The sequence below is a fragment of the Cololabis saira genome, chromosome 21, assembly GCF_033807715.1.
Source record: "Cololabis saira isolate AMF1-May2022 chromosome 21, fColSai1.1, whole genome shotgun sequence".
NCBI classification, from domain to species: domain Eukaryota; kingdom Metazoa; phylum Chordata; class Actinopteri; order Beloniformes; family Belonidae; genus Cololabis; species Cololabis saira.
The window spans coordinates 38484587-38512265 of NC_084607.1; the positions used below are offsets into that span (position 1 = coordinate 38484587).

Here is a 27679-nt window from a genome sequence, read left to right on the forward strand (position 1 = left end):
TGGTGTCATCAGACTCTGTATGGAGTCCTTGACCTTCATTGGCCTGAATTAGCCCGGCCCCTTCTTCTGATTGGTTGTTCCTTTTTTCTGCTATAACTTTTGAATGGTTTGACATAGAGAGTCGTGGGTGGTGTCATTTCTGATATGCTTATGGGGGGCGGTGGACGTGAGTGCGAGGGCCCGTTCATCGCTGCTTGCAGCTTTAATTTTATTTTTTATTTATATACTATTACAACAAAAGTTGTCTCTAGGCGCTTTCCAGAGACCCAGGACATAACCCCCGAGCAATTATTACATAAACAATGGCAGGTAAAAACTCCCCTAGTGGGAGAAAAACCTTAAGACAAACAGTGGCAAGAAAAACTCCCCTTTAGGAGGGAAGAAACCTGGACCAGGACCAGGATCATAAGGGGGGACCCTCCTGCCGAAGGCCAGACCGGGGGAGTCAGGGACGTCAGCAGCATTCTAAGCCAATTTACTGCAGCAATTCCTTTCCAAATCATTAGATGTGGTTAACACCCAGTTGTGCATGAAAAAAAAAAACAGTGATATACCGTGAAACCGATATCATTTTGAAAAATACCGTGATATAAATCTTTGGTCATACCGCCCAGCACTAATATATATATATATATATATATATATATATATATATATATATATATATATATATATATATATATATATATATATATATATATATATATATATATGGCAGTTTTTCTTTAATCCACATATTCTCTTTCTCCCACCTTGGGCAAGGCTTCTCGCCTTGGGAACCCCGGTCTGTAATTGGACGCTGCTTTGGCGTTGCTGCTGCTCATTTGCATAAAGTTGAGATTCTTCCAATTTTAAATTGACGCTCTGGTCGCTGGCCTTGCGCCCCTTGCTGCTTCCGATGTGCCAGACGCCCTTTGTACCAAGGGATTATTGAAAATGAATGGCTGTCGGCTGCTAATGATGCTCGTGAAGCTTTTGGTGTGAATCCAGGGTAAGACAACCTGAGATGATGGAGTTGGATGGTGTGGTGGGGACGGTGATACTGACGGGCACTGTTACTGGTTCTATCATTATTATCAGTGTTATTATTACCAATATTGTTGTTATTTTTGTTATTGTGCTTTTGTTGATTATGTATTGTCGTTTTTTTTGTCATCACTATTCCTATTTTAGGTTGGTACATTTGGGCATGTGTATTGTTGCTTATGTACACAAATATTTGGATGTACTTTTGTATATATTTCTATGCATTTGTGTATGAGTATTCATGTGCAGGTGTATTTATTTATATTTACATGTATGCACTTATACTGCTAGTAATATTAGTAAATTAACTATGTAACAGTATATATTAGACGCCATGATGCTGTAATTTTGTTTGTTAGATGAAAAGTTTGTAGATGTCTGGATATAAACCACATAAAATAGATTTATACACATAAATCTATATACAGATTAATGTAGACGGTAAAATCAAAGATAATATCATGAATATACACTTGTTTACTGGTGACTGCACAACAAACCAATTAAAATCAGTTAAGTGTGTGTGTGTGTGTGTGTGTGTGTGTGTGTGTGTGTGTGTGTGTGTGTGTGTGTGTGTGTGTGTGTGTGTGTGTGTGTATAAATATGTGTATGTCACCTATTTATTTCATAATTATTAGAAATATTAGTATTATTGTTATTGATCAGTAGAAATAGTAGTATATATCTGTATAGGTTTGCACAAATTTGCACAAATTAGTATATTTTTGAGCATGTATGTTTAGGTATGTGTACTCGTATATGTACTTCCATCTGTATGTGCACACCTATATTTATATCTACTTTGTACAGTTTTTGTAGAATTTATGTCCATCAATGTTTACCCCCACACACGAACAACAACACCACTCACATATGCATCTTTAAGCACACGAGTACGCATACATTCATACACACTAATTCAAGTATTAAGAAAAAAGAGCTTGTGTCATTCTTTTTCCCGTTTTTTTGCAGAACCAGTGTTTCATCTCTTAAAGTATGTTTGATCAGTCTGTAAAAGGGAACTGGTGGAGGACACATTCACTTTCACACTCACCTACGTACACAAAACTAACACGATTAAAATGCATTTTTGCCAGAAAAGGTTTTTGCCACTTCAGGCACTAATCATTGCTATATATGCAGACAGTTGTTAAAAAAGAGAGAAAAATGGGCACGTTCACATAACCGGTACTGCAGCACCACATTAGATGTTTGATTAGATGAACACCTAGATCCTGAGTATAAGTCAACCAAAGGAAAAAGGAAAATATGGTCTATTCCTGAACCTAGCGGGAATGGTTCACCGGAATATCTGGTTTAATCAGGTCCAAAGTAAGGTGGGAAGATCTTGAAGGCTGCTTGAGAGTGAAAGAACACATTTTTTGTGGGATTTCTTTGAGTGATAAACAGTCAAACATTGAAGTTGTGGACAAACTCCAGAAGAGGGTAGTGATGGCAGATAAAGCAATCTCAACCAATACATGTACATCTGGAAGGAATATTAAATAAGCTTGAATATACTAATGGTGAAAGTAAAGGTGTGTGTGTTCAGGTTAGCAGACTTGTTCTGGTGACCAATCTAAATTTTGAAACCTTGTGCTCTGATTGATTGTACACAAATTCGATGAAAGTATCTGCCTTGTTATATGACAAAGTCTCACTCATCTCATTCATCACTCATCTTCTCCCGCTTTATCCGTTACCGGGTCGCGGGGGCAGCAGCCTCAGCAGGGATGCCCAGACTTCCCTCACCCCAGACACTTCCTCCAGCTCTTCCGGGGGGAGTCCGAGGCGTTCCCAGGCCAGCCGAGAGACATAGTCTCTCCAGCGTGTCCTGGGTCTTCCCCGGGGTCTCCTCCCGGTGGGACATGCCTGTAACACCTCCCTAGGGAGGCGTCCAGGAGGCATCCGGTACAGATGCCCAAGCCACCTCAGCTGACTCCTCTCAATGTGGAGGAGCAGCGGCTTGACTCCGAGCTCCTCCCGGGTGACCGAACTCCTCACCCTATCTCTAAGGGAGCGTCCAGCCACCCTGCGGAGGAAACTCATCTCGGCCGCTTGTATCCGCGATCTTGTCCTTTCGGTCACTACCCAAAGTTCATGACCATAGGTGAGGGTAGGGGCGTAGATTGACCGGTAAATCGAGAGCTTCGCCTTTCGACTCAGCTCCCTCTTCACCACGACGGTCCAGTACATCGACCGCATTACTGCGGACGCTGCACCGATCCGTCTGTCAATCTCACGCTCCATTGTTCCCTCACTCGTGAACAAGATCCCGAGATACTTGAACTCCTCCACCTGAGGCAGGACTTCTCCACCCACCTGGAGAAGGCACGCCACCCTTTTCCGGTCGAGAACCATGGCCTCGGTCTTGGAGGTGCTGATTCTCATCCCTGCCGCATCGCACTCGGCCGCAAACCGCCCCAGCACATGCTGGAGGTCCCGGTCTGATGAAGCCAACAGGACAACATCATCTGCAAAAAGCAGAGATGAAATCCTGAGGTCCCCAAACCGGATCCCCTCCGGCCCCTGGCTGCGCCTAGAAATCCTGTCCATAAAAATTATGAACAGGACCGGTGACAAAGGGCAGCCCTGCCGGAGTCCAACATGCACTGGGAACAAGTCTGACTTACTGCCGGCAATGCGAACCAGACTCCTGCTTCGATCATACAGAGACCGGACAGCCCTTAGTAGAGGGCCCCGGACTCCATACTCACTCAGCACCCCCCACAGAATGGCACGAGGGACACGGTCAAATGCCTTCTCCAGATCCACAAAACACATGTAGACTGGTTGGGCAAATTCCCATGAACCCTCGAGCACCCTGCGGAGGGTATAGAGCTGGTCCAGTGTTCCACGACCGGGACGAAAACCGCATTGTTCCTCCTGAATCCGAGGTTCGACTATCGGCCGTAATCTCCTCTCCAGTACCCTGGCGTAGACTTTCCCCGGGAGGCTGAGAAGTGTGATCCCCCTGTAGTTGGAACACACTCTCCGGTCCCCCTTTTTAAACAGAGGGACCACCACCCCGGTTTGCCACCCCAGCTGTACTGTCCCCTTCCTCCATGCAATGTCGCAGAGGCGTGTCAACCAAGACAGCCCTACGACATCCAGAGACTTGAGGTACTCAGGGCGAATCTCATCCACCCCCGGTGCCCTGCCACCGAGGAGCTTATGACAAAGTAAGATTATTAAATAAGCAATAACTGCCTTTTTTGTTTCTGTAATGAAGTTACTTCCCATTAACAAAATACACAAATCGGCAGAAATATGACAATTACCCTCTAATGGACAATATAAGGTGTTTTGTAGGACCTGACACCATGTGTCAGGTACTTTAAATAATTGTAAAACTGTTAATTATTTTCTTAAAAACATTTAAAAAATTTTGTGTCTGTGTTCTCAGTCACCCTGGGGAAGGAGTGATTCAGCTAATTTCCATTGCACGATCCAATAGTTTAGGAATCACCATCGGGGGAGGCTCCAACAGGCCTGATGGTCCTGCAGTCTTCATCCAGGAGGTGTTGTCTGGAGGAGACTGTCACAGGGTAAGGAATGACAATAACTTTAAATAACATAATGAAGTCATCCCAGAATGAAGAGAATTATGTTAGCAATACACACAAGATCATACCATCCATCCATTTTTGAGCAGCTTATCCAAAACTGCCGCAGTCTGAGCAGAGGTGCCCAGACTTCCCTCATCCCAGACACTTCTTCCTGCCCTTCTGGGGGAATTCCAAGATGTCTCTCGACCAAGCCAGTCGAGAGACATAGTCTCTCATAGTCTCTCCAGCGTGTCCTGGGTCTTCCCCGGGGTCTCCTAACGGTGGGACATGCCTGGAACTCCTCCCACGGGAGGAGGGACATGCCTGGAACACCTCCCTAGGGAGGAGGGACATGCCTGGAACACCTCTCTAGGGAGGAGGGACATGCCTGGAACACCTCCCTAGGGAGGAGGGACATGCCTGGGACACCTCCCTAGGGAGGAGGGACATACCTGGAACACCTCCCTAGGGAGGATGGACACGCCTGGAACACCTCCCTAGGGGGGAGGAACACCCCTGGAACACCTCTCTAGGGAGGAGGGACATGCCTGGAACACCTCCCTAGGGAGGCCTCCAGGAGGATCCGATACAGATGCCCAAGCCACCTCAGCTGACTACCCGCGATGTGACGGAGCTGTGTGACTGAGCTTGTCATTCTATGGTATTTGGCTTAACTGTTTGTTTTTACCTTATGTGTAGTGTGCTTGAGAAGGGTAAAATGCATTATCAAATAATATTATCATTATATTACCAGGCATCAACATAACAGAAGAGCGCAAGTAAATGGCTTAAACTTAGGTCTAAACCAGAGTCTGATAACGCAATCAAAACCTAGAACATGACAGTGGGCATCATGAGGCTATCTGAGTAACTATGGACTTGACTAGTTATATAGATTATGATACACATTCCTTTTTCTTCACTTGCCATGAATATCAGCCACTGTGTCTGCATCACTGCTGCTCCGCTGGTCCTACACTACATATATGAGCCCATTTCTGTGAGTCCTCGTCGCAGACGTCGCATTGAGGTGCCTGAGGTTTGTAAAAAACTGATGAATGGTAGCCTATGGGAGAGTTCTTGTGCAATTTTGATCCTGGCTGAAATCATCCAAGAGGTGGCGAGATGTTTGGTAGCATGGCTTTATGCTAATTGGACAATAACACACACAGATTGCCCAAGCTGTCAAATCAGTCATGATGATTGTAACAGAGCCTTAGATTGAATGAATAAATAAATGCTTTTCTCAGTGGTGATGTGCCACCTGATTGCCCTTATGAACAAACTGTCCCCACTCGGGGAGTTTTTACCTGCCATTGTTTATGTAATAACTGCTCTGGGTTCATGTTCTGGGTCTCTGGTAAGATCCTAGAGACGTGTGTGTCATAGACCCTATATAAATACATTTGAATTGAATTGAGTTTTGTTAACTCACGCACATTACCATCAGATTTTTGGACTTATTACTGTCCACCAGTTTGTGAAAGCTTTTTAGGCTAAAACTGCTCTCTTTTACTGCAGACATACTTAAATATATACATACACTGGAAAAACAGGCCCCTTTAATAATAAGCATAATATTCTATAAGTCCAGTCAAAATTGTCTTATTTTAAACATTCTAACTCTAACCTTTCAATTTTTCTTGAAATAAGGCTTTTTTTACATTCTAAGCAATTAGTTTATGCAGTGTAAGAATTCAATAACTGCAGATATCCATGGTGAATCTTTAAGATCCATTACACTGTTTATCATTATGTCTTATTTTTGTTTTTGTTTAGTAAACTGATGAATTCTTCATTGATCTTGCTACAAATTAATGTTCAGAAAACTAAGTCAATGGTGAATCTGCGTACAGGTAAAAATATGAAAGAATTTGTTTGCCTGTGCAGGATGGACGCCTGAGGCCTGGAGATCAGCTTATTGCCATTAACAAGGAGTCCCTGATAGGTTTGACCCATGAAGAGGCCAAAAGTATGCTGAACAAAGCCAGACTTGGGTAAGTGATTTGTGTATTATTATCTAAAAGAGCGCAGTTAATCACTTGTGCTACGTGTCACAGTGCATCTTCTTTCTAGTACTTTCTTATAAAAAAAAGTTTAAACATTTTTGCCTTTGTGCATGCATGTATGTTTTTTTGTTTATTTTTTTGTCTGTAGGCAAGACAATATGGTCGAGATAGCCTTCATTCCAGGTAAAGGAATTTTTCCAAGCAGTACTTCCCTCCATAACGGAGTCCACCGAGCGACTGGCAGCAGCTACAATCCTGGACGCTTAAGAGTCCACATCAGATCACAAGAGGTCAGCTCCATAGCATTTCATTTTTCTGCTAGGAGTGTCCCCCTTTTAATTACATCTTATCATTATTTTTTGCATCAGTCTTGCAAAAAAATGAGGTTAAAGCAAAAGCAGCAGTATTTTCTGTAAAAAAAAAAAAAAAAGCCTTACTGAAAGCATCACAAATCGCCTGTGGACGCTCAGGAAGCCTGCGTTGCAGACCTGGAGGGACCAAAGTGCATACAGCCTACATACAGTATATCTATGTATAGCGTGCACATCTTCAGTTTCCTGTTTCACCATGGATCACACTTTGGGAAGCCTTCTTTATATTTCGCCGTTATTTCCGCATAGATAAGAGTGAGTTTGATGCTCCTTAACAAGGTTGGTCCGCGGATCAACATAATAATAATAATAATAATAATAATAATAATAATAATAATGATAATAATAATAATAATAATAATAATAATAATAATAATAATAATAATAATAATAATAATAATTAAAGCTGCAAGCATCGTTGATCGGGCCCTCGCACTAATGGCCACCGCCCTCCCTCCAGGTCAGAGAATATTCAAAATACGATTGATAGACCAATAAAGCCTTCGGAGGTACTTGATATTATTAAGAACCTTAAAACTTCTTATGCTGGCCATGATGAAATTACAGCCTATCTCATAAAAAAAGTCGCACCTACAATTATTTTTCCTTTAACGTGTATTTTTCTTCATCACTTGAATCTGGTATTATCCCACAAGATGTCAAACTTGCCAGGGTCATCCCACTGTTTAAAGCTGATGATCCATCTGTATTTTCAAATTATCGTCCTATATCCATTCTCCCTTGCTTTTTTAAGATACTTGAGAGGTTGGTATATACCAGAATTCTGAAGCATCTCGATGCCAAAAGCATTTTGTATGAGCATCAATATAGTTTTAGAAAAAAATTGTTCTACCTATATGGCTCTCTTGCATCTTAGAGAAAAGATTTTTACGAAAAATGAATACGCTTTAGGAATTTTCTTAGATTTATCAAAAGCTTTTGACACAGTTAAAGGAGCCGTCTGTAAGAAATGGCCAAAACTGGTACTGCAGTCACTTTCAAAATATTGTTGAGCGGCATGTACCCTCCCCCTCCTCCCCCCGACCAGAGGTTGCCAGGTAGGCTGCAGAATGCAGCAGGAACGTAGGCTGCCATGGCTGCCATAATTAGAGCCGAGCTGGCAACCCGGATGCCGAAACAATACTGACTTGGTGATTGGGAGATAGGTGGAGGGTGGAGCTTCAGAAACAATACTGACTTGGTGATTGGGAGATAGGTGGAGGGTGGAGCTTCAGAAACAATACTGACTTGGTGATTGGGAGATAGGTGGAGGGTGGAGCTTCAGAAACAATACTGACTTGGTGATTGGGAGATAGGTGGAGGGTGGAGCTTCAGAAACAATACTGACTTGGTGATTGGGAGATAGGTGGAGGGTGGAGCTTCAGGCCAAAACAAAAAATGACAACATAAACATCAGTTGAGGGCTGCAACTCCTCTTTTTAAACGGGAATATCCTGGCTTGAGTGCTGTTGTCAGTGACATAAGTATTTGAAATGAACATGATTTTTAAATGTCTGTTGACATATCGGGGTCATTTTATGATTCGTTTTATTATTGCTCTTACATACAGCTCCTTTAATTATGGAATTTTATTATCAAAAATGTCTTGTTATGGTTTTAAAAATAGAGTTTTGCAATGGGTTGAAAACTATTTGCACAACAGAAATGTAATTTTTAATGATAAATTGTCACAGCGGGATGTTCTCAAATGTGGAGTTTCACAAGGGTCCATTTTGGGTCCATTGTTGTTTTTGATATACATCAATGATTTACCTAAAGCATCTAGCATTGTGTCACCTATCTTATTTGCTGATGACACCAATTTTCTTGTTACTGACACTAACCCTGACTCACTAATTGATAAGGCAAATTCAGGGCTCACTCACTGTGCTCAGTGGTTTCAGTTAAACAAACTATCGCTTAATGTTACAAAGTCTAATTTCATCATCTTTAAGAATAAAAATAAGAATTATAATTCAGCAAATTCTAAAACAGACATTTTCATAATTATTTTGACGTTAATTCTTATTATCATTCATCCTCCACAAGAAAAAGGAATGATCATATCCCCTTCTGTAGAACCACAATTGCTAAATTTTAATTTATGTATCAAGGTGTTGTGCTGTGGAACAGTTTAAAACATCTAAGTGAAACATGCTCAACATTATCTGCATTAAAAAAAAAGCTGAAAAAAAGTTGATAGATTTTTAATATATCTATGTTTTTCATCACCATTATTCAAATATATTTCTAAGCTATTTAATTGTATTCTGAAGTATCGTATAACTGAGTTATAATTTACACTGTATAGGCCTATGTATTGTGCTTATATGGTTTTGTGAATTATTGTTTTTAGGAGGGGGGAGCTTATAAGCCATTGTGGTTTTTTATAACCCCTCCTGCTCATCTTTTCTTAACTTTTTTCCTCTGTGTAATGTTCATGCGCATCTCCCACCCCCCCCACCCCTTATTGCCCCCCCGCGCTTCTCTCCCCCAGCATCCACCCCTGCATCTCTTTATAGTATATAAAGTATATTTTTTACCAGTGATACAGCCAGTTTCCTCCACGGCAAGAGATGACTTCTTTTACGTCCTAAGAATCGTGACTATCCTTTACAACCAACGCGATGCGCCACCTAGCGGCTTGGGTGGGAAATAGCAGGAAAAAAAATTGCTGCTTTCCTCGCTCAGCGAATTATTACCGTAAGGTCTAATGTATCATGCCATACATAACCAAAAAGCTCTCATTCTCTGCTTTCAGAAACCGTTTAAATATTTTGAATTGCATCTATGGTTAAGGAGCTACGACGGATAATCTGGTTTGTGATTTGACAGCTGTACTGCGGAAGTTCCGGTTGCAATGCATGATGGGATATGCAGTTTCAACGGTCACCAGGCCATCCACAAGCGCCGGCTGCTTTAATGAACATTATTTTTTATAGCCTATAAGCTATAAATATTATTTTTCTATTTTAATAAAATTTTAATAAATTAATAAATTTGATAAAATGTTTTTCTCTCATTTCAAATAAAACAAATAGGAATATTATCGGTTTTAATGACAATTAAAGCTGCAAGCAGCGATGAACGGGCCCTCGCACTCACAGCCACCGCCCCCCATAAGCATATCAGAAAAGACACCACCCACGACTTCCTATGTCAAACCATTCAAAAGTTATAGCAGAAAAAAGGGACAACCAATCAGAACAAGGGGCGGGGCTAATTCAGGCCAATGAAGGTCAAGGACTCCATACAGAATCTGATGACACCACCCACGACTCTCTATGTCAAACCATTCCAAAGTTATAGCAGAAAATCGGGACAACCAATCAGAAGAAGGGGCGGGGCTAATTAAGGCCAACGAAGCTTAAGAACTCATTACAGAGTCCCATGACACCACCCACGACTTTCTATGTCAAACCATTCAAAAGTTATAGCAGAAAAAAGGGACAACCAATCAGAAGAAGGGGTGGGGCTAATTCAGGCCAATGAAGGTCAAGGACTCCATAAAGAATCTGATGACACCACCCACGACTCTCTATGTCAAACCATTCAAAAGTTATAGCAGAAAATCGGGACAACCAATCAGAAGAAGGGGCGGGACTAATTAAGGCCAACAAAGCTCAAGGACTCATTACAGAGTCCCATGACACCACCCACGACTCTCTATGTCAAACCATTCAAAAGTTATAGCAGAAAATAGGGACAACCAATCAGAAGAAGGGGCGGGGCTATTTAAGGCCAACGAAGCTCAAGGACTCATTACAGAGTCCCATGACACCACCCACGAATCTCTATGTCAAACCATTCAAAAGTTATAGCAGAAAATCGGGACAACCAATCAGAAGAAGGGGCGGGGCTAATTAAGGCCAACGAAGCTTAAGAACTCAGTACAAAGTCCCATGACACCACCCACGACTCTCTATGTCAAACCATTCAAAAGTTATAGCAGAAAAAAGGGACAACCAATCAGAAGAAGAGGCGGGGCTAATTCTGGCCAGTGAAGGTCAAGGACTCCATAAAGAATCTGATGACACCACCCAGGACTCTCTATGTCAAACCATTCCAATGTTATAGCAGAAAATCGGGACAACCAATCAGAAGAAGGGGCGGGGCTTATTAAGGCCAACGAAGCTTAAGGACTCATTACAGAGTCCCATGACACCACCCACAACTTCCTATGTCAAACCATTCAAAAGTTATGGCAGATAAAAGTCATCTAGGGGGCGCTGTTGAGCCGTTAGGCCACGCCCATTAATGCAAACCATGAAATATCAAATTTATCGCCAAGTCTGGCTTGCATACAAAATTTGGTGACTTTTGAAGAACTATCAAATATGGACCAATCACATGAAGGGGGGGCGCGCCTTTTGGCGTCTAGCGTCGCCACGGTAACACTTTTGAAAGAGAAAAGTAATGCGTGGTGTCGCAGGATGTAGACGCACATTTTGATGTATAACACACCTGGGTGCACGTTACGGTTCGGGCTGAATTAACTGCCAAAGGAATGGCATACATTTCGCCAAAATGACACGTTTAATTCAAAATGGCCGACATCCTGTTCGGTTTCGGGCATGACCCCAAGAGACTTTTGTTTAAGTTGCGCCATGATACAGGTGTGTACTGATTTTCGTGCATGTACGACAAACCGTATCGTGGGGCTTAAGGCACAAAGTTTTCAAGGGGGCGCTGTTGAGCCATTTTGCCACGCCCATTAATGCAAACCATTAAATATCAAATTTTTCGCCAGGCCTGACTTGCTTGCAAAATTTGGTGACTTTTTGGGGACGTTTAGGGGGGCAAAAAGGCCCTCCTTTCGTCAGAAGAAATAAAGAAAGAAAGAAAAAAAAATTCCTACAGATACAATAGGGCCTTCGCACTGCAAGTGCTCGGGCCCTAATAATAATAAAAAATTCCTACAGATACAATAGGGCCTTCGCACTGAAGGTGCTCGGGCCCTAATAAAAATTCCTGCAAATACAATAGGGCCTTCGCACTGAAGGTGCTCGGGCCCTAAAAATTCCTGCAAATACAATAGGGCCTTCGCACTGCAAGTGCTCGGGCCCTAATAATAATGAATTTAATTTATAATGCACTTTACATTCAGTGAATCTCAAAGTGCTATAGCATTTAAGGCAAGAAAATCAACACAAAGCAGCAGTATTATCACTAAAACATAAAAAAGTCATAAAAAGTCATAAAAATCAATGGCAAGTCATAGCTGGCGTATGCTTTACTGAAAAGGTGGGTCTTAAGTCTGCTCTTGAAAGAGTCAGACTGTGGTTCTCTCAGGTGGGCGGGGGGCAACGGAACAGAAGGCCCGGTCTCCCATTGTGACCAGTTTAGTCTTGGTGGGTTTGAGGAGGTTGTTCTTGTTTGCTGAACGGGTGCAGGTGGGGGGCTGAGGATGGATCAGCTCCTTGAGGTAAGGGGGTGCGTTGCCATGGACGCATTGGTAGGTTAACAGGGAGATTTTGTATTCTGTCCGGGAGGAGATGGGGAGCCAGTGCAGTGAGTGGAGGATGGGAGTGATGTGGTCGTATGCATTGCAGTAATCGAGCCTGGAGGAGACGAAGGCGTGGACCAATTTTTCAGCATCATTCAGGTACAGGATGGGGCAGAGTTGGGCTATGTTTTTGAGGTGGAAGAAGGATGTTTGACGGAGGTGATTGATGTGGGCCTCATAGTTGAGGTGGGGGTCCATTCTAACACCCAGGTTGGTTGACTTTAACCTGATGTGGGGTTCCGATGAGCATGGCTCACGGTTTAGTTGTAAAAAGTGCTGTTTTATCCACGCCTTGATCTCCTCCAGGCAGATGGTGAGTGTGATGAAGTTGACTCTGCTGAAGATGGGTCCAGTTTTATGTATAGCTGTGTGTCATCAGCATAGCAGTGGAAAGCTAAACCGTGCCTGCTGATGACACTGCCGAGGGGAAGCATATACAGGGTGAAGAGGGTGGGGCCGAGTTCAGATCCTTGAGGGACACCACAGGTGACAGGCTGGGTCCGGGATTTAACGCTTCCCAAGGAGATGTACTCGGTTCTTTCGGCGAGATAAGATCCTAACCAGTCCTGGGCGGTATTGCGGAGTCCGATGGTGGAGTGAAGGCGGTGTAGCAGGATGTAGTCGACGGTGTGAAATGCGGCTGTGACATCCTGCTAACAACACATTACAGTAATCCAGTCTAGAAGATACAAACGCATGAACTAGTTTTTCTGCATCCCTCTGCGAGAGGATTTTCCTAATCTTTGCAATATTACGGAGATGGAAAAACGCTATTTTACAAACCTGATTAACATATGGTTTAAACGACAAATCCTGATCGAAAACAACACCAAGGTTTCTCACAGTTGCACTGGAAGCCATCGCAACACCATCTAATCCCTTCCTAAGATGCTCTGGACCAAGAATGATAACCTCTGTTTTATCTGAATTTAGAAGCAAGAAATTTCTGGACATCCAGTCCTTGATGTCCCTAAGACATGCCTGAAGTTTAACTAACGGTTCTGTTTCATCCGGCTTCATAGACAAGTAGAGCTGCGTATCATCAGCATAACAATGAAAGTGTATGCCGTGATTCTGGATTATACTTCCCAAGGGCTGCATGTATAAACTAAACAAGATTGGCCCTAGCACTGAACCCTGCGGAACACCATAACAGACCCTCGACTGTTCTGAAGAAACCTCATGTACATGAACAAACTGGAACCTGTCAGATAGATATGATTTAAACCAACGTAGAGCTGTCCCTTTAATCCCAACAACATGCTCTAACCTGTGCAGTAAAATGCCATGATCAACAGTGTCAAAAGCAGCACTGAGGTCCAGTAAAACCAATATGGACACTAATCCCTTATCTGAGGCCATAAGAAGGTCATTCGTAACTCGAACCAGTGCTGTCTCTGTGCCATGATGCATTCTGAACCCTGACTGAAAGACTTCAAACAGATCATTTCTATACAAATAGTCACATAACTGGCTTGAAACTGCCTTTTCCAGAATTTTAGATACAAATGGAAGGTTAGAAATTGGCCTATAATTAGCTAAGGTGTCTGGGTCAAGGGAAGGTTTTTTAAGTAAAGGTTTAATTACTGCCACTTTGAAAACCTGTGGTACATATCCTAAGCTTAGGGATAGGTTGATTTGGTCCAGTATTGTCACACCAATAAGAGAAAAAACATTTTTGAATAGTCGAGTCGGGATGGGGTCTAACATACATGTGGTTGACTTAGCTCTATTAACGAGTGAAGTCAGCTCAGGGAGGTCTATAGGATCAAAACAGTCTAGAGACAAGTCAGAGCCTAGGGAAGTCGCTAAAGCTGAAGAAACGCCCACAACCGGCTGGTTGATTTCTTCTCTAATTCTCGTGATTTTACTGTTAAAGAAGCTCATAAAGTCCTCACTACTGAGAGCTGCAGGAATACACGGCTCCACAGAGCTGTGACTCTTTGTCAGCCTGGCTACAGTGCTGAACAGAAAACGTGGGTTACTTTTGTTATCCTCTATCAACGTTGAATAATAAGCTGTTCTTGCTTTGCGAATGGCTTTTTTATATACTATTAGAATATCTTTCCATTCACGATAAGAGTCTACAGACTTACAAGAGTGCCACTTCCTTTCTATTTTACGCACGCTTTGTTTCAACATGCGAATATCTGAATTGTACCAGGGAGTTAAGCTCCTGTGGCTAGAAACCCTCCTTTTCAAAGGAGCAACTTCATCTAAAGCTGAGTGCAACAGATCAGCAGTGTTACTAACAAGAAAATCAACATCAACATCAGAGGTAGAACCCAGGTCACTGGCCTCTATTGCTTCAGTAGAGGCTTCACTATTTTCCACTGTCGCAAGACGAGCAATGGTCTCCTTAAATTTAGCAATAGCTTCATCAGACAAACATCTGCTAAAATAATACCTCCTGCCCTGCACTTCAACATCAACAACATTCAATTCCAACGTTATTAAATAATGGTCGGATAAAAGGGAGTTAACAGGTGACACCAACAGACCATCAGTTTCAACACCGTAGGTGAGAACGAGATCGAGAGTATGACCAAAACAATGCGTCGGCCCGTCCACTTTTTGTGAGATACCCATTGATTCTAGAAGAGAATTGAAAGCTAATTTAAGATTATCGCTTTCAACATCCATATGAATATTAAAATCACCCACTATGATGAATTTATCTGTACTGATCAATAATCCAGAAAGGAAATCTGAAAATTCAGACAAAAACTCTAGATAAGCGCCAGCAGGGGGCCGATACACTACCACTAACAGTACAGCACATGGAGTTTACATATTCAGTTTGATTTTAAACTATTCTTTATATAATCAATCATAACAATCCCCCTTTTGATCTTTAATCAGAGATCACCCTATGTATCTTCTTTCTTCTTTATTGTTCCTCTTCAGGAGTCAGAGGTCGACTATTCTGATCACCCGGTGGACCCTGCTCAGGGGATTATTCTGCCCCTTTCTTGAGAGCTAATGTCTTGTATAAACGCTGCTGATCCAGCCGGATCTGGGGTCCTAATCTTCGTGGGGGGGGGGGTCCGGTGTTGCCCACTGCGATCGTTGACACCACGTGTCACCTTTCCTGTGGAGTCGGATGACGTGGGAGGTCCGTTCTGGGTCCTGTCCACCTCGGCTCCGACCACTGTCTCTTGATGACTCACAGGGGAACCCATTCTGTCTGTGAGGTCCGTGTCTGTCCGTCCGTCTCCGACCTGTTTGGGAGTAAGCAGATACCAAACTTTGCAGTTCGGAGAAGTGAGCTTTCTGACCAAATTGTTATTCGTCAGTCTCCTTCAAGTAGGGCGCATTCTGCGGCCCTAGAAAAAATCGTCCAGTCTGTAGTTCGTACGGGTCAGTCCGTGGCCCGCGTTCACCCATGTCATTTTGGTCTGTGCACAGATTTTTGCCAATTTAGTCTTCATAATCCCATGTCCCATCCAGCGTTTCCCAAACGCCTTCCTGATGTCACCCACTACACAATACTCAACTCCAGATGATTCAATACATTATCCTACAGATAGGTGTGGAGCAATAATTGCTTATTTATGAACATTACTGATTTCTTTCCCTTTGGGCACTGTATGTACACCCACGTCAACAATCCAGACATGCAAATTACTCTGTGAAATCCTTTACGCGTTGAGGGGGTACTCAGGATTGTCCACACGATTAACATTTCCTTTATGGAAAAGTGACATTTCTACGTAACAAAAAGTAAAAATCATTCACTCACATGAAACTACGGCATATTTGCCCCAAAATACTGGTTGATAATCAAATTAATTTTTACAATAACTGAAAAACATATTCCTTCTTGTTAAACTCCTCCGTAGTTCACTGTTGAATATTCCCTAAAGACATATCTTCGTACAGAATAAAGTTGAAAATGATCTGCCTCAGGGGCTAAACACTGACATGTTTTCTAGGAATGCTCAATGAAACAACCTTTCTTGTATCACATAACAACATCCATGTGATTCAAAATCTCCTTAACAATGAGCTTTCTAAGGTGGATATTTGGATCAAAAATGAACAAAACCTCTCTTAATATTAGTAAACAAATTATATATCATTCAGTTTCAATAAAGAAACAAAAGAATACGGAAAATCTGGCCTTTCAGATCAAAATAAATGATAAAGAAATAAAGAGAGTAAACTCTACAAAGTTCCTTGGAGTCCTCATTGGTGACTGTCTAAACTCTAATTGTCATATAGATCGTTTTTGCAAAACTAAATATCTAAGAATCCAAAAAATGCGGTCTGCTTTTCAAAGCGAGACACCTGCTTCCACGCTCTGCTCTTCTTATTCTTTATAAACCTTTGTTTGGACAACATCTAAATTCCTGTACTATTATTTACTGTAATACTTATCCCAGCTATCTAAAAAATGTTGACCTTTTACAAAAAAGAAAAATTACTCATGCCATTCCTGGACTGAATTTAATTCACCTAATCGCCATCTGTTTGCCCATTCTGGTATTCTTTACCTTAAAGAATATAACTACTCCCATAATGATTATACAATATATCAGGTGGTATCAGGTTACATCTACTCATTCCAATCTCCGTTTCCCATCTCAAGGCCACTTACTATTTATATTTCTTATTAAGAGCTGTCTTTACCATGTCTACCTCTATACTGTTACACCTTTCACTTTTTTTAATCGTATATATTTTAATACGTGCCACACTTTTATCTACCGTACATTTGTTATTTACTGTTGCTACTTTCAAATCCGAGTGGAAAGCGAAATAACCGGAGTCAAATTCCTTGGGCAATGTTCAAACTTGACTAATAAATCTGATTCTGATTCAGATTGTAATTCCTTCAATCCTTCTAGCATCTACTGTTACCTATGTTTCGTCTTCCTCGTTTACTATCGCATATGCTAATTGTAACCCTTCGTTCCAGTATCTAAAACAGTATCCGTCTAAAAACAAATTAATCGCTTTGTCAAATGGTGTTTTCACTAAGTCTTCCCTGACTTTGTTGTCACGAACGATTCTTTGCATGCACTTGTGTGGTTTTCCCCCTATGATATCCTTTGTGTGTGTATGAAATATTTGATGCTTCATTTTCTTAATTTCTTTTGATTAATTTCATTTTTGATTCATTTCGCCATTTTGATTAATTTCGCCATAGCTGCTACATGCTCTATACATGTAGGGTCGTGTTTACACGTCATACATAATTACCAACCTTACTCCCCCTTTTTCTGAAACAGGATCACTTGTTGATGATCCTGTTACAGAAAAACTGTAAATCCTAACGCCTAGTTGTTTCACCATGTCGTACAACTATTGGGTGGTGATTATAATTTTGCTTTGGAGGCATTAAATCCTTAGCCTGATGGCGTAGACGCAAAACCAATGATACATGAGGGCAAAGCCTCATCCGTCAGTTCATACCACCTTAGTCGTCTATAATGTTAGTGCAAGGCATCATGTTACCATTAGGTGTATCGTAAAATAATGTGATATGTAAAGGATTGGGGGAACAAGCGTAAGGACACCAGGTGTCGACTCAGGGGCGCCACTGTTGATAGACCGTATATCGGGCCAGGAGTAGCCGGTGTTTCTGGTTCAAACAAAGTCCAACATACTGTACTGCTGCAGCCAGACCTGGCTGAGGAGATAAGATGTATTGTCCGCTGGATGGATAACCCATGCATTGTTGTGTACCTCCGTCCAGAAAGGTTAGCATCAAACCATCAGGACCACAGTGAATCGTCATAGTATCTCTCTTCCCATCAGGTCACAGGGAGCTCAGGGCTTACGCCTCACCCTCATCCTGAGGGGGCGTGTGAATGGTTGAGTCTGTTTTTCTTTCTCCGAAGCAGCCAGTCCCCTGTTGTCTCTTTGTGGGGCGTGTCTCTCCTGGGTCTCTATGGCAACCCCCTCGCCAACCCCCCCGGGCCCCTCCCCTTTTGTCCACCCATCCCTATGTGTGCGGAATGGCATGTGGGGGTTTTGGCGCTCAAGTTGGTTCATAAAATTTGTGTGTTTAATGCTGATTTTACTACCAGTACCTCTTGGCTTGACCTCAGCCACGACCCTGCGCCTGGCACTCCGAAAGTTCCCCTTTCTTTTTTTTTTGTTTCTGTTTCACCCGACATGTTTACGACATGGTTACTGAAGAAAGGGAGTCCTTTTGCTTTTTACGACTGGTCTGTCCGTACCCCTACATTCCTTTGTTATCTTTTCCGACCCCCTTGTCTTATCCTAGTGGCTTTTCAGTTTTCACTCCTTTAAATTCCCTAGTAATCTTTTTTCGCGTCCTTAGGCTTCTTTCTCGTTCAAATAAATCCGAATTTATTTACAAAGTCCTTGGTTCGCTAATGGAGAACTAACCAATGCTTGTAAAAAGAAAATAATCTTTATATATTTTTTTTAAGGGTAACCCCAAGGAAACCGAACCAAGATATAAAATCTACCAAAATATACTAAAAGATATCATAAGACCTAACAGAAAACTATATTATACACAGTTATTACATGAAAATAAACACAATATAAAAGGAAACTTGAGTTATCCTATGGGGCGGCAGTAGCTCAGGTGGTAGAGCGGGTCGTCCAATGATCGGAAGGTCGGCGGTTCGAATCCCGCTCTGTCCCAGTTTGCTGTCGTAGTGTCCTTGGGCAAGACACCTTACCCACCTTGCCCCGTGTGAATGTGTTTGAATGTGTATGAATGTTGGTGGTGGTCGGAGGGGCCGTTAGGCGCGATATGGCAGCCACGCTTCCGTCAGTCTGCCCCAGGGCAGCTGTGGCTACAAATGTAGCTTACCACCACTGGTGAGAATGTGTATGAATGAATAATGATTTCTGTAAAGCGCTCTGGGTGCCTAGAAGGGCGCTAGATAAATCCAAGTCATTATTATTATTATTATTATTATCCTGAACAACCTACCGGTAATTAAACAAGGATGATGGTGTGAATCAGAACATAAATCCAACTATTATAGAGAAGGCCTACTCATATATATATTTCCTCTCTCAGCAACAGATACAGTAAACAGAAAGTGACAAACCCTATTGAAAAATGTAAAAGTAAATTATACACTGACTGTCCTAATATTAATAACCGTAGAAAAGTCCTAAATAATATTGTAAAACCTCTAACCCATATCTGTAATTTATCATTTCAATCTGGTCCTTTTCCTAAATAAAATGAAAATTGCAAAAGCACTTCCACTTCCCAAAAATGAGAGTAACCTCAACTATACAAATTACAGACAGAATTATAACATCCGTACTATCACAGGTTCCAAAATCTGTATTCATCAACACTTCATATCAACTAAGACGTTAATATTATTATGCCCCTCACTTGAAAGTTAAGGAATGTGAGCCGCCCCTAACCAATTCACCATATTTCGCTGGGGGGGAGCGCTCCAGTACACAGACAAACATTCTTTTTTTTTTTTTTTTTTTTTTTTTCCCATTTTTACCACCCCGTGCTCCTACCTAAGTGACAGTCCTGGGCATTGCCATCCTCTACCAACCCCGGGAGGGCCCTGCACTGAGCTCAGGTCTCCTCCTTAACCTGAGGAGTGAGCAGGCCGCATCTTTTCACCAGACAGGATGAGGATTCTCCGGCCGGACGTAGCGCGTGGAAGGATCACGTTATTCCGGCCGGATCCTCCCCACCCCATCTGGCGCCCCGGTTGGCCAGAGGGGGCATGTATAGCCCAGGACTGTGTGCATGTTTTTGTGAGGATAGCTCCCATTAGCTACCCAAGGGACAGACAGACAAACATTCTTGACCTAAACAAACAAACTCCCAAAAAGTCCTCTCTCGAAGCTCATACATGCTTTATCAAATAAAAAATGTATTCTTTATTAGACACAGAATGCATCCTTTAAAGAAGCTCATTGTTAATGTTATCTTAAAAAATGTCAACAGATAAGCTGAAGCTCATGTATTTTTAACAGATAAAAAGTCTCCTTTATAGACACAGAATGTATCCTTTAAAGAAGCTCATTGTTCATATTATTTTAACCAAGTCAACAGAGAGAGGCTCATATGAATTTAAACTTCTTAACATGTTATCTTATAATATCCAAATATATTCTAAAAATTCAACCCCTAAATAAGATTATTATCAGCATAATCTCTAGCTTTAAAGCATTACTTTATCTAGTCCCTGTTGAAAAGGCCCATTCAACCCCTCCCCTTTTTCAGAGGAGGAGAGGAGTGGACTTTTACGACCATGTCATCTGAACCTGCAACTTCCAAAATCTCTCTTTTACCTTTCCTGTCTTTAACCAATTTCCGATTTTAAAGCCAACTACGAAGTCAATTAAATCATACTCTTCTTTCTCTTAAAATGACAGAATATATCTACAAAATTCCATGAACATAACATACAATACACAAAGGCACACACACACACACACACACACACACACACACACACACACACACACACACACACACACACACACACACACACACACATACACCCTATCTCTGTCTCTCAGTCTCTCTCTCTCCCTCTGTCTCACACACACACATTCCACATATACACACACAGTCTCTGTCTCTCACAGCAAGGCCAGCAGCCACTGCTTAATTTTTTTATATATATTTTACAATCTTACCATCTCTATTTCTATTTTTCAGGCTCATGTCAACATAGATGTTACAGTATTCTTCACGGCGAAATACCCTCAACTTTTAAAGTTTCTCGGGCATTTTAAAACCTCTCTACAGTTTCCAAAATCCTATTCCATCCTCAATGCATACCATCAACTTTTTTTTTAAGTTTCTTTGGCAGCTCTTAGAATTTGGGTGGTCTCAATCCCGGGACTCTAACCCAGCAAAATCCGTGCACTCGTCAGTGTCACGGTGGGAGCGCCAAAACTCAGAGACTTTGCGAATGCTTACGGTATTCAACCTTAAAGGGCCGAAACCCCAGCAAACACGGGCCTCTAACCCTTAATAAATATTCCTCTTAATTTCTATATATTTCCTCTTTATTTCTATTCCAGCTTTGTCCTTTCTTCATTAAATTTAGCAGTTGTCATTCCTTAAATTTAGCTATTCTTAATTCAGCAGCTGTCATTCCTTAAATTTAGCAGTTATTAAATTCAGCAGCTGGGTGTTTACTTAAGACTTTGGAAACGGTCTTGATTTGAGTGTTTTCTTTTTTTTTTTTTCCCTTGTCTGCACACATATTAATGATTGATACCATGACGGTAGAAACCAAAAGTATATATATGTGCATTATTACTATATTTAATATATATATACATATATATACGCATACATATGCGTACACATACATAAATATACACATACAAACCCAGTGATTTTTTGTTTTTTTGGGGGGGGGGGGGGGTGACGACATCCACTGCCAATCCAGGAAGCAGGAACACACGGAAACACACGTCAAGCACTGGAAATCTGCAACAAAAAACCACATACAAAGCACGAAACCGGCACGGAGCCAACCAAAACAATAACAGCAATCGACCTAAATCTTAAGATCTGATCGCAGTCTGAGCTAAGCTATCGCTACCGCTACCTAAACCCAAAAACTAGAGAGCCAGCATGCAGGTGAACAAGCCAGTGTGTATGTCTATGTGTGTGTGTGTGTATGTATATGATCATGTGTGTGTGTGTGTGTGTGTGTGTATATGCATGTGACTAAGTGACTATGTGTGTGTGTGTGTGTGTGTGTGTGTGTGTGTGTGTGTGTGTGTGTGTGTGTGTGTGTGTGTGTGTGTGTGTAATAAACCAAACAAAGTTCCACCTGAAATGTATCTATAGTGGGGGAGGGGGGGAGCAACCCCGCCACCCACGAGACCAGAGGCCGACACGGAAGAACCCGTAACCCAGGCCACCGGCAACCCCACAGAGGGGAGAAGTAGGAGGGAGGCAACCCACCGCCTGCGAGGCCCCCCCCCCCCCTCCCCGGCGGCGGCCGAGGGGGCCCGCGGGCGGGGCCCCCACGGCGCGGGAAGAAGCAGCCAGGGATCTCGCGGCGGCGGACCGCGACCCAGGCAATCCCCGGCCACCCGGTCCGGGCCGGACACGCAGCCAGGAGGCCCTCACCCTTCAGGCCAGCGACCCCCACCCGGCAAGGGGCCAGCCTGCCCGGAGAGACAGAGCCGCCCCGCCCGCCGACGCGGGCAGGCGCACCCGCCCCCCACGAAAGTGGCCCTCCAAGACCAGAGGGGCGCCCCGCCGCAGAGGCAGTGGGGGGGACCGGAGACGGGCCCGGAGAGAGGGAACCCCCCAACAAGGCGACACCCGTGCAGGCCCGACAACGGAGGGCCCCAGACCCAGGCATCCCATTCATTCATCCATTCAACTATCCGATATCTATACTAATAATAATATGATATACTATACATAATAATAATACTAATAATAATAATAATAATAATAATAACCATCTTTGTATAATATAATATTGATAAATTATTAAGTTTTGATGTCCTGCCAATGGAAGCCCAAATCCTCCATGGCAGGACCCTTCCATACCGCATTCTCACCGACATAGACACACAATCACGCACCGTTTCCCCCTCCCCGGGGGGGTCCAGCACCGCCAGAAGGCACCCCAGGCTGCACGGCGAGCCCCGCCAGGCCCGGGTATCCCGACCCACCTATCCCAGGCCGGTGAGGGAACGCGGGTGATGTGGGACCCCCTCCCGCCCCTGGTGTTGAGTGCATGTGATTAATGCCATAAAAACAGGGAGGGGGGAGGGCCAAGTATCGTATTGACACCGACCCCCCCCCCTCCCGAACTACGTGTCCTTGTCAAATGTATTTATTAAGTGTTGAATGTGCAGTGTCTATTTTGCTGTTAAAACCGTGAGGCGGGGAGTGCCGGGCCACGCGGGACAGTGCCCCCCACGACCCGGACCCCCCGCCCTTCGCCTGTGTGCGTATGAATCGTGTAGGGGGGGAAGGAGGGGGAGCGGAGGCCGAAGCCAGGAAGCAGGACCAGCAAAGCCGGCCCTGATAAGACACCCGCGTCTCCCCCACCGGCCATCCAGTAGACGGGGGTCGGCCCTCCGAGCCGGGCCAGGGCCCCACCGTACCTCCACGGGCGCCCCCGGCGCCGCCGGAGCCCCCAGACGGAGGGGGAAACGGTCCAACATCCTCCCATTCATACTGACAACATAAGACATAGACACCTGGGAATGGTGCCACCCCGCCGCCGCGCCCGCCCGTGCACCCCCCGGTCAGGGGAGGCCCGATCCCCGGACACGGCCACACCCCCCCCCCCCCCGAGGCCACCCCGGCGGTCACCCCAAGGGTCACGGAGTCCCCACATCCGCAGGGGCACTTGGCCCCCGCCCAGCGACGGAGGACCAAGGCAGCAATGCCCCCCCAGCGCAGACAGCCACCCCCCACCCAGGCAGGGCCGGGCCCTCCGAGTGGGACCCCCACGTCCACGGCCCAGCCCCCCCCCGGGAGACCCGGAGACGCCCAAGCCACATAAATCCTCACAAATCTCCTTCCAGAACCTCTGTACCGGTGTACAGAACCATAAAGCATGCATATAATTATCTGGGGTGTTCTCTGTGCACTGTGAACAGATATTAGAGGTGACAAAGCCCATCTGGAACATCCTTTGTCCAGTATAATGTATTCTATGAAGAACTTTGTACTGTATAAGTTGTAAGTTTGGGTTTTTAGTCATAGTAAACGTATTTAAGCATATTTGTGACCAAGAAAACTGGTCGGTATTCAGAGAGAGATCCGCCTCCCACTTGGAGATCGGGAGAGAGACTGAATCGTCCAGTTTAGACACTAACCTGTAGAGTTTTGATAACAACTTTAAAGTGCTTAGATTCAATAAATCTATTATCTTAGCGGGAAGTTGTAAATCTAATTGGCTAATTTTGTATGTTTTATTTATTATGGCCTTAAGTTGTTGATACTCTAAAAATGTATTCCTGCTAACTCCGTATTCAATTCAATTCAATTTTATTTATATAGTGTCTAATACAACAGAGTTGTCTCTAGACGCTTTACAGAGACCCATACCCAGAACATGACCCCCGAGCAGTTATTACATAAACAATGGCAGGTAAAAACTCCACTAGTGGGAGAAAAACCTTAAGCCAAACAGTGGCAAGGAAAAACTCCCCTTTAGGAGGGAAGAAACCTTGAGCAGGACCAGGCTCATCAGGGGGGACCCTATTGAACAATAAGTGTATTGAAAGGTACAAACTGTCCTCCTACAATTACGTGCTGTAAATACCGTATTCCTTGATCTCTCCATTGACCGAAATTAACCATCTTTTTATCATTTTTCACGATGTCTGGGTTGTTCCATATGGGTGTACGGTCACATGGAAAAAGTGAAATCTTAGCTACTTTAAGAAATTCCCACCAAGCTGATAAAGTTGTGCTAATATTAATGCTTTTGAAACATTGATGATGTTTGATACTTTGACTAATGAATGGTAACTCTGAGATTTCTAGTTCATTACAAAACACTTGCTCTGAGTCCAGCCATTGACTATCTAAAGGATGATCTTTTGACCATTTTACAATATACTGTAATTTATTGGCTATGAAGTAATACTGAAAATTAGGTAACTCTAAACCTCCATATTCTTTGGATTTTTGCAATGTCTTTAAACGTGGAGTTTTATTTTTCCACAGAAATTTTGATACACATGAGTCCAACGATTTAAACCAGGAAAGAGGGGGTTTGCATGGTATCATTGAGAAAAAATAATTTACTTTTGGTAAAACCATCATTTTAATGGTGGCTATTCTACCCATGAGCGAAATGGGGAGAGAGCTCCATCTGGAAAGATCATCTTCTATTTTCTTTATAAGCTGAACATGATTTAATTTTATTAACTGACAGCCTAGGGGAGATGTTTATGCCTAAATATCTAATGTTCCCTGATTGTAATTGAGTATTAGTCATATTCCTAAAATTGCAGTTAACACACAAAACAGTGGATTTAGACCAATTAATAGAATAATCAGACAGAGATGAAAATCCCTCTATAAGTGCAATTGTCTGTGATAGTGAAGATCGTGAGTTCTGGAGGAAGAGGAGTACGTCATCCGCATAAAGACTTATTTTGTGCTCTAATATTTTGCATTGTATACCTTTAATATTTTGATTTTGTCTAATAGCTGCTGCTAAAGGTTCAATAAATATTGCAAATAATGAGGGAGAGAGAGGGCAACCCTGTCTAGTGCCTCTTTGCAAGGTAAAACTTGTAGAGATTTGATCATTTGTCCTTACACGTGCCTTGGGAGAGCTGTATAATATTTGTATCCAGTCAATGAAAGATTCGCCAAATCCAAATTTATGCAAAGTTGCCAATAGAAACTTCCAATTTACCTTATCAAATGCTTTTTCCGCGTCTTAGGATATAATAGTAGTCTCCTGTTTATTGATACTGGAATAGTCTATAATATTTAATAATCTGCGAATATTAGTAGACGAATGTCTACCTTTAATGAAGCCTGTTTGATCCGGATGTATAATAGAAGGGGTGACTCTTTTCAGACGTTCAGTAAGGGCCTTGCTAATTATTTTAAGGTCTACATTTATCAATGAAATTGGGCGGTAGCTCGATGGGAGCAAGGGATCTTTGTCCGGTTTTAATAAAAGACTAATATTAGCAGAGTTCATATTTAAGGGTAAGCTTTTATTCTCCCTAACATTTAGAATCATTTTATAAAATGTTGGTGCTAATATGCTCCAGAATTCCTTGTAAAATTCAGCTGGGAAACCATCTGGGCCCGGAGCTTTATTATTGGGCATATGTTGAAGAGCTTCATGGAGTTCTCCTATTGAGAGTGGTGAGTCTAAATTCGTAACCTGTTCCTGATGTAACTTCGGCAGATTAATGTCTCCAAGAAACTCATTAAAGGATTGATCAGATGGTTCAATTTGTGACGAGTATAATTTATAGTAAAAGTCTCTAAAGACTGAATTTATTAAACAGGGATCATGTGTAACTTCCCCTGACTGGTCCTTAATGGATGTTATGGTTGTTTTTTCTTTGTTTATTTTTAATTGATTGGCTAAGTATTTTCCCGATCTGTTAGCATGTGCAAAGTTTTCCAGGCGAAGCCTTTGTACTAGAAACTGTGTTTTTGCGCCAATTATTTTATTTAATTCTATTTTAGTTTTCCTTATTCTGTTAAGGATACGTTCATCTGCAGAGGTCTGGAAGGCCTCCTCTAGCGTCTTTATTTCACATTCTAATTCTTTGGTTTTTAAGTTGTCTTTTTTTTCTTATTTGAAGAAAAGGAAATTATTTTGCCTCGCATTACTGCTTTTCCTGCTTCCCATAGAACGCTCGCTGATATTTCCGGCTGGTCGTTATTTTGTAAAAATATATCCCATTCTTTCTTAAAAAAATTAGTAAAGTCGGGGTCTTTGAGCAATGATGTATTAAATCTCCAAATTTTGGAGGATGATACACTCCCCCTCTTCCCCAGAGTGAAAGAAACAGGTGCGTGATCGCTAATAATGATTGGGTGAATTTGTGATTCTGAGATATCTCTCATCAGAGAGCTACTGACTAAAAAATAATCTAACCTAGAGTACGAGTGATGAACGGCTGAGAAAAAAGTGTAGTTCCTAAGGGTTGGGTGTAAAGAGCGCCATGTATCGCAAAGACCCAGATCATTCATGTATTGCTTAACAATACTTGCTGACTGCCAACTCCTGTGTCCGCCTGCATTACTGAGCCTGTCCACTCCAGGGTCCAGAACCATGTTGAAGTCTCCTCCGATGATGACTGTGTTGTCTAGGTGAGCAGAAAGTGAGGTGAAAAAAGAGTGAAAAAATGAAGAGTCATCAACATTTGGACCATATACATTAGAAATACATAAATTCAAGCTTTGAATTTGCAAGACTAAAATTAAATATCTACCCTCTGAGTCAATGTGTGTGTCCTTTACAGTGAAATTTACTCTTTTATTAATGAGAATTGCTACCCCTCTTTGTCTGGAGTTGTAACAGGCAGAGAAAACATGCGGAAATTGTGCCGTGGCCAATGCATCTGCTGAAGCTTTAACTAAATGAGTTTCTTGCAGTAGGACAATGTCTGCTTGCAGAGTTTGTATCTGGTTAAGAAGTTTTAATCTCTTTAAAGTGTTCCCGGCTCCGTTTACGTTCCAGGTGACAAACTTTAATTTATCCATAATCCAATCATTGAAAGTAACATTATATGTAAGTGGTAATGTTGCATGAGAAGCTGTTGTAT

General features: G+C 42.6%; 1 protein-coding gene across 3 annotated transcripts in view; it reads left to right on the plus strand.

Moving 5' to 3' along the window:
- Positions 1-27679, plus strand: part of si:dkeyp-72e1.9 (syntaxin-binding protein 4) — a 261457-nt gene that overhangs the window by 147111 nt on the left and 86667 nt on the right. For all 3 annotated transcript variants that reach the window (XM_061712521.1, XM_061712522.1, XM_061712523.1), the window contains 3 exons: positions 4433-4574; positions 6465-6571; positions 6732-6873. In XM_061712521.1, coding sequence (XP_061568505.1) covers positions 4433-4574; positions 6465-6571; positions 6732-6873 — 391 coding nt within the window. The remainder of the gene's footprint in view (positions 1-4432; positions 4575-6464; positions 6572-6731; positions 6874-27679) is intronic.